At 51.2% G+C, this 14,657-nt stretch overlaps 10 protein-coding genes across 10 annotated transcripts; 5 read left to right on the top strand and 5 right to left on the bottom strand.

Moving 5' to 3' along the window:
- Nucleotides 1–13: 13 nt before the first annotated feature.
- Nucleotides 14–2,079, top strand: J4E82_003365 (uncharacterized protein; the record flags this gene model as incomplete). Its single annotated transcript, XM_051729652.1, has 5 exons — nt 14–33; nt 84–112; nt 159–347; nt 402–1,264; nt 1,330–2,079. The coding sequence occupies 5 exons, from the start codon at nt 14–16 to the stop codon at nt 2,077–2,079; spliced, it is 1,851 nt and encodes a 616-aa protein (XP_051590686.1).
- A 70-nt stretch (nt 2,080–2,149) lies between these two features.
- J4E82_003364 (uncharacterized protein) lies at nt 2,150–3,167 on the bottom strand (the record flags this gene model as incomplete). Its single annotated transcript, XM_051729651.1, has 2 exons — nt 2,150–2,410; nt 2,460–3,167. 2 exons carry the CDS (start codon nt 3,165–3,167, stop codon nt 2,150–2,152), a joined length of 969 nt encoding a protein of 322 aa, XP_051590685.1.
- Nucleotides 3,168–3,701: 534 nt separating this feature from the next.
- J4E82_003363 (uncharacterized protein) lies at nt 3,702–5,412 on the top strand (the record flags this gene model as incomplete). The annotated part of the gene is made up of 3 exons (XM_051729650.1): nt 3,702–3,752; nt 3,811–4,099; nt 4,157–5,412. The coding sequence occupies 3 exons, from the start codon at nt 3,702–3,704 to the stop codon at nt 5,410–5,412; spliced, it is 1,596 nt and encodes a 531-aa protein (XP_051590684.1).
- A 608-nt stretch (nt 5,413–6,020) lies between these two features.
- On the top strand, nt 6,021–6,738 carry J4E82_003362 (uncharacterized protein; the record flags this gene model as incomplete). The annotated part of the gene is made up of 2 exons (XM_051729649.1): nt 6,021–6,449; nt 6,505–6,738. The coding sequence occupies 2 exons, from the start codon at nt 6,021–6,023 to the stop codon at nt 6,736–6,738; spliced, it is 663 nt and encodes a 220-aa protein (XP_051590683.1).
- Nucleotides 6,739–6,854: 116 nt separating this feature from the next.
- Nucleotides 6,855–7,334, bottom strand: J4E82_003361 (uncharacterized protein; the record flags this gene model as incomplete). Its single annotated transcript, XM_051729648.1, has 1 exon — nt 6,855–7,334. One exon carries the CDS (start codon nt 7,332–7,334, stop codon nt 6,855–6,857), a length of 480 nt encoding a protein of 159 aa, XP_051590682.1.
- Nucleotides 7,335–7,751: 417 nt separating this feature from the next.
- Nucleotides 7,752–8,815, bottom strand: J4E82_003360 (uncharacterized protein; the record flags this gene model as incomplete). The annotated part of the gene is made up of 2 exons (XM_051729647.1): nt 7,752–8,350; nt 8,410–8,815. 2 exons carry the CDS (start codon nt 8,813–8,815, stop codon nt 7,752–7,754), a joined length of 1,005 nt encoding a protein of 334 aa, XP_051590681.1.
- A 408-nt stretch (nt 8,816–9,223) lies between these two features.
- J4E82_003359 (uncharacterized protein) lies at nt 9,224–10,000 on the bottom strand (the record flags this gene model as incomplete). Its single annotated transcript, XM_051729646.1, has 1 exon — nt 9,224–10,000. The coding sequence occupies one exon, from the start codon at nt 9,998–10,000 to the stop codon at nt 9,224–9,226; it is 777 nt and encodes a 258-aa protein (XP_051590680.1).
- An 873-nt stretch (nt 10,001–10,873) lies between these two features.
- Nucleotides 10,874–12,550, top strand: J4E82_003358 (uncharacterized protein; the record flags this gene model as incomplete). Its single annotated transcript, XM_051729645.1, has 4 exons — nt 10,874–10,900; nt 11,077–11,259; nt 11,318–12,263; nt 12,315–12,550. The coding sequence occupies 4 exons, from the start codon at nt 10,874–10,876 to the stop codon at nt 12,548–12,550; spliced, it is 1,392 nt and encodes a 463-aa protein (XP_051590679.1).
- Nucleotides 12,551–12,779: 229 nt separating this feature from the next.
- On the bottom strand, nt 12,780–13,355 carry J4E82_003357 (uncharacterized protein; the record flags this gene model as incomplete). Its single annotated transcript, XM_051729644.1, has 1 exon — nt 12,780–13,355. The coding sequence occupies one exon, from the start codon at nt 13,353–13,355 to the stop codon at nt 12,780–12,782; it is 576 nt and encodes a 191-aa protein (XP_051590678.1).
- Nucleotides 13,356–13,607: 252 nt separating this feature from the next.
- J4E82_003356 (uncharacterized protein) lies at nt 13,608–14,070 on the top strand (the record flags this gene model as incomplete). Its single annotated transcript, XM_051729643.1, has 2 exons — nt 13,608–13,696; nt 13,749–14,070. 2 exons carry the CDS (start codon nt 13,608–13,610, stop codon nt 14,068–14,070), a joined length of 411 nt encoding a protein of 136 aa, XP_051590677.1.
- Nucleotides 14,071–14,657: the final 587 nt, after the last annotated feature.

Raw genomic sequence — 14,657 nt, 5'->3', positions numbered from 1 at the left:
TCCGTATTGTACGATGAGGCAGAGAAGCGGATGGTCAGTCAAACCGGCGCAATTAGTTTCAATGCACGCTAATTATTGAACAGTAAAGCCTGCCGTGAGCGTCATATCAAATGTACCACCTCTCACTATCCAATGAGATTCAAACGCTTAACATACAGGTGTGAAGTTGCGCGACTCGGAAAAATGCAAATATTGCACTGAGCGCAAAAAGCCATGCGTTCGCGGCAATGCCTTTCGCTTCCGTCCCGTCACAGCAGTGAAGTTCAATGCTGGTGAAGACATAGGTTCCGCAGAGCAATCGCTCGAATTCCGAGTGGGTCAGCAATGGGTGGACATCCCAAGTTCGTGTGCGTATGCGCCAGGTCCTATCCAACTACAGTGGCTGATAAAAAGTGGCGTAGTGCACTTTGTTGAGCCCAACAAGGATAGCGGTGACGAAGAAGAGTACGAAGCTGTGCCAGAAGGCGAAGCGAATCCCGAAAGCACGTCCAACGATGTTGATGTTACTTCGAATGTCCGACGACCAGACCAAAGTTTGGACGGAGTTTCCAGCGAGAGCCAACTGACATCGTCATATCGTGACGTAAACCCATTTGCGACCGTTCCGATTCCAGAATTCGACGATACTAGCGATTTGCCGTCCATCCACGACGTTCTCAGTACTACTCACATCCCACCATCCCTAGTTCATGGCACTAGTGCTGGGAGCAACAACGCATCGCAACATATTCGAGCCGCCTCTTCGATAAACCCACTAGCAAACACCAGCCACTGGCAAGCAAGCCCCGGATCACTTCAACGCCTATCGCAGTCTCCAAGTGTGTCAAAAAAGAGCCCTTTCGGGTCAATTACTAACAACCAGTCCCCTTACAACTCCACAGCATTCAGTCCTTCCTCAGCACCACCACTCAAGTGGCCTGTGAATAGTGCACACGAAGCACGTCTTTTCCATCATTACCTGTTCTTCTGCACTTCATGGATCGACGTATGCGATCCACGACGACACTTCGCTGTCGAGGTACCGAAACGTGCAGCCCACTTTCCTGTGATTTTAAACGGTATACTGGGTGTTGCCGCAAGGCACTGCTGGTTGATGGGTAAAGCCGCAGATGTGTCGCAGCCCTACATAGATCAGTGCTTACAAGCGCTGATCGTGGCGCTTGAGGATCCGCTGGCACATTGGGATGAGAACTTTCTTATCGCTGTTATTCTGCTTCGTCTTCATGAAGAAATGGGCGAATCCGATGAACACTGCCACCATCTGGTACGCTCTCGTTTCTTTTGCCCAAAACAAACGTACAACATTGCTAACCGATGCGTGATCTCCAGGGTACTGCCCGTATACTAAACAGTATCTCATCGTTCGCCGCAGACGGCGGCCTCCGAGAATCGGCATCCTGGGTGTCTCTTCGCCAACACATCTACGTCTCTCTTACGACCCAAAAGCCCCTCAACCTCAGTCTCGATAACTACCGCCACTCCGCTGTGTTCAGCGAGTTCGACGACGAAAGCTGGGCCAATCGCATCATATTTCTCTTCGCTAACGTCCTGCAAGCCGTATTTGGAGGCAGCAACAACGGCAGCGAAAACGTTAGTCGCGAAACATGGAAAGACTTGAGCGACGAGGTAGATGAATGGGAGCGGACAAAACCCTGGACATTTTCTGCTTTCCATGTCGAGCCTGACGCGGGTGATCGGTTCGAAGGAAGTTGGCCCGAACAGCTCTGCCCGTCAGGCGTTGTAGCAGTCGGTTTACAGTACTACCACCTCTGCAAGATACTGCTGACTATATACTCCCCTAATGCCTCCTTGGTGGGGCTCGCCGGTGTCCGTGCCAGAAAGTCTACCGATGCAGCCATTCGCAAGCACATGAGGATAACGATAGGATACGGTGTGAGTAATAGTCACTGTGGAAATGCCATGTTTCAGGGTAGTCATATCCTAAGTGCATGTGGAGCGTATATCATCGATCCGAGGGAGCAGCAGGCTTGTGTGGAGTATCTGGAACAGTTGCAGAAACTGATAGGGTGGAGGACGGATGGCGTGCTGAGAGACCTCAGAGAACAATGGACAATCTGATAGAATCCTGTCACGCGGCAGATTTTCACGGCCAGGAAGCAATTTAATATTTTAATTGCGAAGCATCACTTTACAACGATGCTTCGAGCTCATCAAGACCTGATACCTGGTTCACAACCCATTTCCTCTTCTCCTCATCTGTGTATCGTGGATAAGGCCTTCGACAGTCTGCGCTGGTCTCTGGGTATCCTCGCTTATGCGCAACGACATACTTTGTGCCGTTGATACCACCCTTGCCGAAACCCCATTCGGTGACTGATAGTTTGATCTGGAGGGCTGACGCTTCGTCGTGCTTGCCTGATTGGTAGAGGTCGAACATGTGTAGACAGGACTGGTCTGTTAGCTTTCGATCGCACCAAACTGTAGCATATAGTACGTACCTTGGGATACAAGTTTGCGACACCAGTAATTGTGCCAACTCCGCCAACGCTCAGAGCTGGTATGAGCCAGTCACTTTGACCCGCAAGAGCAACGAAGTCCGACTTGCTGAATGCCGCACTGATTCTTGCAACCTTTGCAATTCCTCCGCACGTGAGCTTGACGGCTACGATGTTCTGGTGTTTGCCAAGGATGTCTAGCATCTCGGAGTTGATGTCGAGACCAGCCACGACATTGGGGAAGTTGTACAGAACGATGGGGACAGGTGATGCGTCGGCCAATTCCTGGAAATAGGCTACGATTGCATCCTGGTTCATGGAGAAGTGGAAGTAGGATGGCACCAGTGCGAGGTAATATGATGCGCCTGCCTCCTTTGCCTCAATGGTTTGTTGTATGGCATCGCGCGTGCAGCCTGCTACACCTCCAATCGTGATGGGAAGTTCTCCACGGCCAAGTCGTTGTGCAGTTTTGCGTGCTTTTTGGACGAGTTGGGTCTTCTCAGTGGATGATAATGTTGCCGCTTCGCCATTTGTTCCTGCGATGACGATGCCGTGAAGACCATTCGAAATCAAGAACTCGAAGTGCTTCTCTTGGACGTTCCAGTCGATTTCTTGTTTGGAGTCATTCTTGAACCAAGTCAAAGAGGGGACATGAATTCCTGGTGGGAAGGAGTATGTTGTGGTGCCGTTGGTGCCGTTTGTGGAAGGCATTTTGTATGGATCTCAGGAAGGAAGCAAGTAAAGAGGAGAACTGAGTGTAGAGGATGCATCCAAACCAGAGCGAAGCCGCCGCATTTTGGCATCCACGACTGCGCGACGCGTTCCGGTACTATGATTGAGCATGCGAGAAGACGCGCTTCAGCGTGGAGACGTGTGGATGTTCCATCGGCTGTTGAGGCATGCGATTCGCTGTCGGCTGCGACCGCGACGGTGACGTTCGTTTCCCGAACTGACTTCGCCAGCCTCGCCTGTCGGCTGCACTAGTCCCACGAGCTTCCTGTGCACGCCACCAAACCCACGCGACGAGAATGCGCCATCTCTGGAGACTCCACTGGGGAAGTCTCATGCTCGGATGTGGCAACCTGGTCGTCCGCCCCGATGGCCTGGGTGTTTTGTGGGGAAGCGAGTTTGCTTAAAAAGAACGTGGGAACCCCAGGTTTGAGATCGGCATCGTGACAACTGCGGAACGCGCAGCTTCAACACTTATCCAGTAGACTGAGCATCGTTTGTCAGTTCACAGTCATCATGGGTGGTTTTGCTCGCGCCCCCGAAGACCGACCAACCCCTCCAGAAGTTGTACGTTCTTATCTTCTCGGAAAATCGCGATCTGATAAGGTACTAACATGGCTCATAGTACAACTGGAGGGTCTACATGGCCGCACTTGTAATTTCAATGGGTGTTCTGGCCTATGGTTACGACTCCGCCTTCATTGGCACTACCATCGCCCAGGAATCTTTCAAACGAGACTTTGGCATCAACGCGTCGAACAAAAACGAGATAACCAGCAATATCACGTCCATCTATTCAGCTGGAGGCCTGGTAGGAGCACTGTTGATGTACCCATTCCTCGAGCTCCTCGGTCGTCGCGCTACGGTCATCATCTCAGACGCCATCTTCATCGTCGGCGCAATCATGTGTACTGGTAAGTACACGACCCCCTGTGCCGTGTATGTTGTGCCATACTGACAGTATTGTGCAGTCCCCAACGGCCAGTTGAGCCTTATTCTCGCTGGACGCTTCTTCACTGGCATGGGCGTAGGAGGCATCGCCGCCGTATCTCCCATCTACATCGCCGAAATTTCACCTCCCGCTATCCGTGGCCGCCTTACCGGCTTCTTTGAGTCCTTCTACCAGACCGGTGCCGTCATCGGATTCTGGATCAACTATGGCATTGTACACAACATGGACAGCTCAAAGTCAATTGCTTGGAGAGTGCCTATGGCTGTTCAGTTGATCCCAGCTGGGCTCCTAGCTCTTATGATACCAGTCCTCAAGGAGTCTCCGACTTGGCTGCTGAAACGCGGTCGTGAAGCCGAGGCCCTGAAGTCATACAGCTTTTTCCGCAACCTGCCAGAGGACCACCCTTATATTGCTCAAGATGTTCAGTACGTGCGAAACGAGATTGCAAAAGAACGTGCCGCACTTCTCCATGGTCAGAAGCATGCTAGCTTTCTTACGACAATCAAAGCCGCAGCACGCGAGGGATCTATGCCAGGCATGCGAAACAGGTTCCTCTTGGTATTCCTCATGTTCATGTGGCAAGCTTGGAGCGGAGCAGCGGCGATTAACTACTATTCGCCGACCATCTTTACGTCTATCGGACTGTCTGATGTCACGCTCTGGACAGGTATCTATGGAATTATCAAGGCTGGAGGCTCCATTATCTTCTTCACCTGGTTCATCGACATGTTTGGACGCAAATGGCCTTGGATCATTTCTTCGCTCGTATGTGCTTTCTGCCAGTACTATCTCGCCGTGTACATTGCACTTGGAAAGCCGACCGTGGGTGAGCCCATGTCCGAATCGACAGTAGCTGGTGGCAAGGCCGCAACAGCCATGATCATGATCTTCGGTGCGGCCTGGTCATTTGGTGCAAACGGTCTCCCTTGGATCATTTCTTCCGAAATCTTCCCTGCGTCTATGCGATCCATATCCGGACCATGGGCGGCAGCGTCGGTCTGGATATGGACTTTGATCGCGACCAAATCGCTGCCTTCTATGTACACCTCCATGGAGTGGGGTGTATACGTTTTCTTCGCAACCTGTCTTATCTGCGCTAGCGTTTACGCCTTCTTCTTCATCCACGATACGAAAGGATTGCGAATGGATCAGATGGACGAGTTATTCGGTTTTGAGAAGCGCGAAGAGTTTATTGTACAGGCAGATGGGAAGGATGCTGACTATGAGAGCGAGCACCACGAGAAAGCACCCGCGCAACGGACCGAAGCCGTATAGCTCGAGAATGAGAGATGTATGTAGTAATAGTCATGTGTTTTAGCGTCGAAAGTCAGCTTGAGAAATCCGAGTTCCTTTTCTAGTTCCAGATGAGCGAGAGCCAGAAATACTTTCACACACATGCATTTTGACACAACTTTACAAGCTTACACCTATATCCCTTTCCACGCAACGTAAGAAGAATCTACGGGTCTATCGAAACGGCCAAAAATAATAACGGTTGCTTTGGTTCTTACAACTCTGGTAATATACCATGTGCATTGAGTTATATCGTGGGAAGCGCTGCACATAGGCTAAATCCTTTCTCACTTTCGAACAATCTGTCGGGCCATCGAGTCCCAGGCTGAGCTACGTGCTAACCCAGTTCGTCTGAGGCCCTGGAAATAGTAATGCCAATTGCCGTATGACACTGCATATTGGGATCTGGCTTTGCTGCCTTTCAGCCGCAACCGAAGAATTGTTCTCGAAACGCGATGGTTACGGTAAGAAAAGGCGGTATTCGATAGGATGAACGACCACGAATACAATCGTAGCAAGAAGGTATAAGACGTACAACTCGCCTTACTCATATCTCCTTCTCCATTGATTCTGCTCGGCCTCAAAGCATCATGTCGTCGTTCATCCTCGTGCTACTCTGCACACTTTACGCGACATTAGTCGCAGCCATTCCACAGGCAGTAACTCTTGCTGCAGCACCCGTTCTACCACCAAAGGGCAAAGTCACCTTAACCACCCTCGACGTCGATCTTGAAGGAAGTGGCTGCAGACCTGGCGATGCCAGCGTCATGCTTGCTTCGGACAATTCCGCCATGACCGTCATTTTCGATAACTTCTCTGCCGCAGACGGACCGAAGAATGGGGGTGCGAGTACACGCGCGTTCTGCAGGGTGAATATCGGCATGACATCGCCTGGATGGGCATTCGACATCAGTTCTGCTGATTTCCGCGGATACGTGTACATCGAGAAGGGCGTGAATGCTAGTTTGGTCAGTCGATGGAAGTGGATTGACAAGAATGGGTTAGATTTGAAAGGCAAGGTATGTATTTCTGGCAGCTGGGAATGTTGCTTGGAGGTGCTAACATGAATCATAGGGAAACATCCAGAAGAAAATAACAGGGCCTTTCGAGGACGACTTCCTCTTACACAAAGACGGCGAAGTGTCGGATACAGAGGCATCGGTTTGCCAGAAGAAAGACGCAAGGATTCGGATTAGTTTGTCGGCAACTGTGGATTCTGGAACTTCGAAGAAGAATGGATACGTGCAAGGGGGTTCAGCGGATGCCGCATTTGGTGAAATACTGAATCTTTCGTGGAAGAAGTGCTGATGTATGAGTTTAATTTTATGGGGTATCAATTTATGGCCAAGAGAGAAAGTTGTCCGCCTTTGCCACTTTGCAGTAGCTGTTACTGCTCATGACAGGGCTAGACCAGCGTAGTTAAACTACGCCTTGGTGTATGCCGGCAAGTCCTCGGACTGCGCCTTAGCGGCAGCCCTCGCCTTCCTTCTCTCCCTACGGTCCATCTCCCTTGCGACTGCCTTGGCCAACTTCCTGCGCTCCTCGCGCTCCTTCTGCTTGATGATATCGCCCTTGCCCTTGCCTGACCACACCTTCCTGAACTCCTTACGGAACTTTTGGTTGAAGGTGAGGTACTTGTCGGCTTCCTCTTCCGCCTTGTTCTTCTTGTGTTCCTCCTCGTCGTCGGTGTCGTAGAAGTCGGACTCTTCATCAGCCTCGTCAGAGACGAGACGGTTGGTTTCTCCGTTGGAAGACTCGAGGCCAACGGCGCGCTGGTTACGCGCTTTGTCCCATGTCTTGGTGCGGGAGTAGGCGACGCATCCGGTAATGCTGAGAACCGTGAGGAAGGGGAAAGAGAGGAAGAGCATCATTACGATGCCGAAAGCGACGAGGTCTTCATCCATGGCTGCGGTTTGAAAAAGCGTGTTTAGGTATGTGTATTGTTTGAGAACTGGAGACGTGGATTGCGGAGAAGAGAGGTATGTCTTAAGGGGAGGGTTGTTCGCCACCCGCCGCCCAGTGTGGCGCAGCTACTCCGGAACCGTACGTCACAAGCGCGAGTCATGCAAAAAGCATGTGATACAAACTTTGTGACACGGTTTCACTCTTCATATTCCAGACTTATGCCGTGGCAATTCTTAGTATACTCGCAGCATGGGATTTTTAATGTTTGCTCACTGCCTGTAGCGGTCGTGTTGATGCCAAGCTGTTGCTGATACTGGCACTACCTAGGTATCCAGGTGCTGCAGCTCGTCCTTTCATGCCACTCCAACTCAGTCGCTCCACGTTAGCCCAAGGAGGGTCTAGAAGCATGTCCTAATCTACTTCAAGTAGATCATCTCTAGCTCCTCAGTCTCTCCCTCCAATTGGTCTTCGTGCCTCTCCTCATACCTCTCCGCCCTGTTTCTCCTCTTGGTCAACTTTGTAACCGCAGCATACTTCTGCATAGCCTTTGTGCCTACGCTGATAATCTTCCTTGTATGTCTCTCATAGTCTGCTTCTGGTTTCTGTAATACGTCCGCCCATGTCAAGCCCTTTCGCTCCATCGCAGAATCGACTGTCTGATGCCATGCCTTGATCGCGCCTGCTGCAACTTGGTACTCGAGGCCTTCAGTACCCTTGAACGTTGCCATCTCTTCTGCAAACTTCTCAAGCGTGCCCAGTGGCTTCACGGCTTGGATCTTTTCGACAAAAAATTCCAGTTGCGACTCCCACGGCATGTCACCATGGGAAATACCGTACTGCGCACCAGTGATGTCGAGAGCGGTCTGTTTCCCCGTGGAACGCACAGTGATGCGCATGCACCAGTGGGTTTGGTAATATCCCAAGTCAAGTTCTTCCCCGGGTTCTACAGTCACGATGGTGCACTCAGTAAGGGTCTTGAGGCGAACGTTGACTTCTTCGATGTGTACGTCGAAGCCTGTTATTTTTATGGTCAACGGTGTTTTTTCTCATCATTGGCGGATATTGTAGACGTACCTGCGAACAGCTGTTCTACGAGCTTCTTCAGGAAGCCGACATCGTAACACGGAGTGATCGCCAGCACCTTCTCCTTGGCTGTAGGGTTGCCGATGAAGTGTTGATTGGGAAAGTCAGCGAACCAGCCGTTCTTCCGCCCTGACTTCATTGGGTCCTCAGTGATAATAGTGAGACCGTTATGTCGTGTGGCAAGGGAAATGCTGGCACAGAATCTGCTCCATGTAGCTTCGCGATAGGCGTAAAAGACCTCTCGAAGTACGTAGCAAGCGCGGTGGATGCGGAGGTCGGGTGAGCATACTGGGACGGATTTCAAGAGGGTGAGATAGTCTTTAGTTGTGCTCTTCAAGCGGTGTCGAGTTTTCAGGTAATCGTCAGCTCTCGCGAGTGTCATCCGCTGTTTAGGCATCGTGTGAGTTTACCTGATAAAGGTTGAGCGGATGGAGGTGCTGGTCCAGACGATAACCTTCACACGGACGTTTGCTCATGTTGTTGTTTTGGGCTTCACCATGGCGACGAAAATGTCTAGTCACAAACAACGAAAATCTGAAAACAATCTCACTGCTAGAAGCCATATCACTGACGTTGTGAGCGATGTGGGAGATAGATCCCCTTAATGAATGGACGCCGAGAAGCAAGATGACAACAGTAAGACAGCAGTAAGACAACTTGAGAGACTATCTATACGTAGAGCTAACGCCCTTTTGCGTGCCGGCCAATCTCTCACTCCCTTATTCAACTTGAGAACAGAGTATCACAAACACAATCACTGATGCGGTATTGTAACTTCACTTTCTGCAGTCCCTTTTGAACAGTCTCAGATATCTTCCAGATTCTTACAACTCAGTCTCGAAGACGGTCTATCATCGTTTGCAATGATCCAGCGGAAAGCTGTCCTCACTGCATCATCAGCTCTTGCATCGACGAGCTTGACAAAGCTCGCATCTGGATCTCTTCTGTATGGCTCGTTGCTTCCAATATGATAACGTGGCCAGTCTCCATATGAACTGTTTCCACAGCCTGCACAGTTGACGCTATAGAAGTCGAGCGTCGTACCTTCCATCTCCGCGCGGTGGCTCAACCCGCAAATAGTACAGACGTGGAGATAGCGGACTTCGCGGTCTAGGCCAGGTGGTGGTGCTTGAATCATGCCGTACGGTAGAGGGGAAAGAATCTCCGAGGAATGACATTGTGAACAGAGTATCTCGCCGCAACGTTTGCAGACCAGGTGCTTGAAAGGGAACGCTCCCTTGTAATGCGTGATGATGTTCTCGTGGCGGCAGTGACAGCATCTCCATATCCCATCTCCAATCTCGGCGTCGCTTCGCAAAGCTCGTAAAGCAGGATACTTGTTTTCTTGTATTATGTAATGCTCAGTGGGTGCTTCAGCTGGGATGGCTGAGTTGAAGTCGTCTTGTACGCTTCCGGGTCGAGAGCTGTCCTTTGAATTACGTTCGGCTGTTGGCAAGAAGAGATGATGGGCTGTTGTTGGTGCGTCTTTCCGCGTATCGACCTTCTCGAAGACGCTCGTCAGTGTCGATGTGAATGCTTTGGATAGTCGTTTGGCGCAAAAGACACTGCTCTGATGTTTCATGACGAGCTAGGTTGGACAGTGTAGTCGTCGCGCGGGCGAGGTAAGTGTTGGTGTGCGGATAAAATTGCATGTGATCACAGTGAAGAAACAGAGAATTGGTTACCTGTTCAGTTGCTCGCTCAGAGCGTAGTGGAGGTGCGATCGATCACGCCTTCCACCTTTCTCTCACCACGTATCTGCAAGGCAAGCGCGGTGAGACTCACTCCCGGCTTCGGCTTGGTTAGCTTCTCTCTTCGATCTTCCAAGTCTGAGAAGTAAGTATATACCCAAAAAGTATACTCCTGCTTTTGCTTTGCTATATATGCGCGTTTCAGTACGGTAGGTTCGCACATGTCTATCTTGGCTGTGCTGGCCATGTCAGAACCAAGTTGGCTTCCTCGTCCCAAGCAACGTGTCGAGCAAACGCGTGCCAATACTCAGGTCCACCATTACGGAATGCATGTTCAACTATGTTCATAGATTCTGTATAGTATACTCCTGTGGTACGCGTCAGAGTGAGACGGAGGTAGTGGTAGACGAAGTAAGCAACACTACATCAAAGAGAGAAACTCAACTTCTTCTTAGAGCAGGGTACTTCTTCCTACTACAATAAGGCGTATTAAAATTAATGTAGATATTAATTAGGAATCTAGAAGTCTACAATACTGTTAATCTTTACAAGTTTTTTTGTTAGAAGCTATTGTAAGCTGCAAGGTAAAGCTTGTTATCTCTATACATGTTCGGTTTTTCCCTTGTGTACGGTGCAAGTCGCTCTGCGTTGTAGAACACTCAAAAAAGGGATTTCCAGTTTCCTAGAAGTTGTACTAATAGTCGACTATACTGTTAGACGATTTCAAGTCAGAATGAACAGCATGAAAGAAGAAAGAGAACGAGATGAACAAAGCCGTCCAGGGCTGTGACGTACCGTTGCGGAACCCTGCGTTAGCGCTGACGCGCGGAACATTGAAGGTTACGATCTGTCCTCGCGTGCCTCCGCTTCACAACCGACACTCACCATCATCGCCATGATCCAGGCATTCCTCCAGGCAAGCTTACGAATAGCCGCTTCCAAGTTATACAGTATTAACACCATCTAGCGCCTGGCCCGCTGGCTCGACCGGCCGCTCTTCCCATGGAAGCGCCTCGTCGTTGGCTTCTCCCTCGCAGAATTCGCTCTCGAAAACTGGCTTCTCTTCCGTCAATACCGTGTCCTCCAACGAACCACTGTCCCCAAGGCCCTTGACAAAGAAATTGAGAGGGACACATTCGACAAGTCTCAGGTACGCGCACATTGACTGCAACCCCGCTGTGTTGAACAGCACTAACATAGCATGACAGGAATATGGTCGCGCCAAAGCCAAGTTCAGCTTCATCTCCGGTCTCTTCAACCAAGTCAAGTCTCTCGCCACGCTCTACTTCAATGTATACCCGCTCGTCTGGGCCGCCGCCGGCACCGTCGTCGCCCGCTATGCGCCCGTCCGCTTCTCTGGTGAAATCACACAGTCGCTCCTGTTCATGTACATGCTGGGATGGATCGATCTGATTGCTGGTCTCGGATTCTCCTACTACCACAGCTTCGTGCTGGAGGAGAAGTTCGGCTTCAACAAGATGACGGTCAAGCTCTGGCTCACGGACATGGTCAAGGGCCAGGCTCTTGCGATCGCTTTCGGTGTTCCCATTGGAAGCGCTTTCCTGTCCATCATCAAGGCGACTGGCCAGGGTTTCTTCTACTATCTATGGATGTTTATGCTGGTCGTTCAGATTACAGGCATGACCATCTACCCGATCCTCATTGTGCCACTATTCAACAAGCTGGAGCCGCTCAAGCCAGGCAAGCTCAAGGAGTCTGTCGAGGCTCTTGCGTCTAAGCTCAACTTCCCTCTCTCAGAGCTACAGGTTATCGATGGCAGTAAGCGCAGCGCCCACAGCAACGCATACTTCACTGGACTCCCCTGGATCGGTAAGAAGAAGATTGTTATTTACGACACATTGCTGGAGAAGAGCACAGAGAAGGAAGTCGAAGCCGTCCTGGCACACGAACTCGGACACTGGAAGATGAACCACACCTCGCGACTTCTTTTCATTAGCCAGGCGCATCTATTCTACATGTTCGCCCTGTTCTCCGTCTTCATCGACAACCGCTCGCTGTATGCCGACTTTGGCTTCCACAGGGAACATCCGACCATTGTTGGCTTCATGCTCTTCAACGAGATCTTGTCGCCCACCGACTCCATTATCAAGCTACTCCTCAACATCTGGACTCGCAGCATGGAGTACGAAGCCGGTACGTACACTAATCCAATCCAATATCTCGAGCAACGCTAACATTCAGCAGATGCTTTCGCCGTGAAGCTCGGGTATGCGCGCGAACTCGGTGCCTCGTTGATCAAGCTTCAAATCCAGAACCTGTCAAGCATGGATGCTGACTGGTTCTACTCGAGCTTCCACCACTCGCACCCGATTCTGACAGAGCGCCTCAAGGCTATGAACTGGACTGGCGACAAGAAGGTCTCAGAGGATAAGGCGAAGGACGACGAGAAGCCTGTAAAGGCAGCGGATCGGGAACTGTAGGCGTGGATCTCGATCAGGATTTGTACAATATCGGGTATAAAAGGTCATGGGTACATGACCGCGCAGTCGCGAATGCGATAAGAAATTCGTAGAATACAGCTCGAATGCAATGGCCAGTATATCTTTCGATCTCGTTGCAGCTTGGGCGCAGGTGTATCTCTCGAGGTCGTGATGCCTGATAGCCCTACTCGGTCGCCTTGCTCTTCGCGGCCTTTTCTTTCTTCCTCTGCTAATCTCGCTCTTTCTTCGCCTTCTTCCGCGCCTCCTTGTCTATCTGACCATCCGCTACGACCGGCTCCTCTGCCTGCTCGTTCTTCCTCTTCTTCCTGTCCTTGTTCTTGGGAGACTGTACTTGGGGCTCTTCACCACCCTCTTGTACAACATTCGTCCTGTCGCCGATCTCGCCGATTTCGATATCGCCTTGCTCCGCTTGGTATGAAGCTAGATCTTGCCAATCATCGTCGGCACCCGCCGCTTTCTTGCCTGTCTTGCCCTTTCCACCACTGACAGTGACATCGGCAGTGAAATCCTGCTGGTCCTCTTCCATGTCTAGCGCTCGCTCTGGCTCTTGGTATTCGCCGCGCAAACCCGCTGCTACACGGCGTAAGTGGTGCATGATTGGATTGCCCATGGCACCGCCTTGCGCATTGAATGCGACGCCTTCTGGTGTGATGGTCGCATCGGGGTGAAGGTGTGGGTGAGTTTCGGAATTTGAGAGGTACTTTTCGAGGATGCCGGATGCGTCGCTGAGGGAGATGGGCGCGCCGGAGATGTGGCGTCGCGGAGGAGGAGCCTCGAGAATCATCTTGGCGCTTTTGGTGGGAGGTAGAAAAAGTTGGTGGGTAGTTAATGTTGTAGAACGTGATAGAGAAGTTGCTCAGGTTTTTGGTAGCAAGCCGGCCAACTTTTTGCGCACGGACGGCAGCGATTGTGTTAGCTTTGCGGACTTCGCGACGGGCATGCCAAACTGCACGCTCGCATCTGCATATCGGGGCCACGCCACCACGAGAACGGTACAACAGGCAGAGAGGAGGCAATTGCGGCTCCAACACAAATCATGAACGCCTTCCGGTGCTTGAGGGTCGTCGCGCGCCCTGCAACCAGCGCATCTACACTCCTCAGACCACGCATAGCACCAACATACCAGTACATATCTCTCCCCAAGACCCTCCCGCCACGCATCTGACCAGCCTACCAGAACATCTACACCCTCATCAACCCGCCAAATATCTCTCCTCACACCCCGGCGTCCCATACTGCCCCGCACAAACACCCTGCCAGCAGCCGGCAGCACATCTTTCGTACCCTCATCTTCCGAGACACTAGACCTCGCCTCGAAAATCTCCTCACATCCTGGTCTGGGCAGCACACAGATCCGATGCGGTCCGCGCGATACATACAACCCAAGTCATCTGGTGCGGAAGAGGAGACATGGATTCCTGAGCAGGATTAGGACGAAGAAGGGGAGGAAGATGATCATGAGGAGGTTGAAGAAGGGAAGGTGGAATATCAGTCATTAAAGAACTGTCCATAGAGAGGGGTGGCGGGTTTGACTGCTGGATGATTCCCCAGGTGCCCTTCATATGCGAGCAGCAAGAGCGCTATGTGTATATTGAATGTACTGTGTGTATGCGTACTCTGCATCTATAGGCATGTACTATATGAGACGAGAGAAATCAATAGTCCTCACCGTCGCATCCACTGATATCCCGGGCCTCCTTACGTGACTTCTGTCGCTACCGATGAGTCTTGCTGACCGACATCGCTTCGACCAGCGCAGGTGTTACCAGCTCCAAAGCCACAACCTGACACTCCTTTCTGAGAAAACGGATCTCTCCACATCCCACTTGCTCTCGTGTTGACGATGCGATCGGCAGAAGCGCTGTAAGCCTTGGGCGATCGCCACGCATCTGCCGGATGGTGATAGATAGGCCACGGATGGTTGCTGTTGGTACCAAAGAAACCTTTCCAAGATATGATCCGGAGCTTGATGGCTTTCCAGATGCATCTCAGGCCCTGACCTCGTTGTGAGAGATCGGTAATTGGTTTCAGAAGGACGGTCATGTCAACTTAGATGTAGTGTCTGAGCGCCAACATCGCCATCGTA

Source organism: Alternaria postmessia, assembly GCF_024291825.1.
Source record: "Alternaria postmessia strain BMP 2775 chromosome Unknown scaffold_14, whole genome shotgun sequence".
NCBI lineage: Eukaryota > Fungi > Ascomycota > Dothideomycetes > Pleosporales > Pleosporaceae > Alternaria > Alternaria postmessia.
Note: the sequence above shows the minus strand (reverse complement) of the source record. Positions and strands in the feature narration are given on the sequence as shown.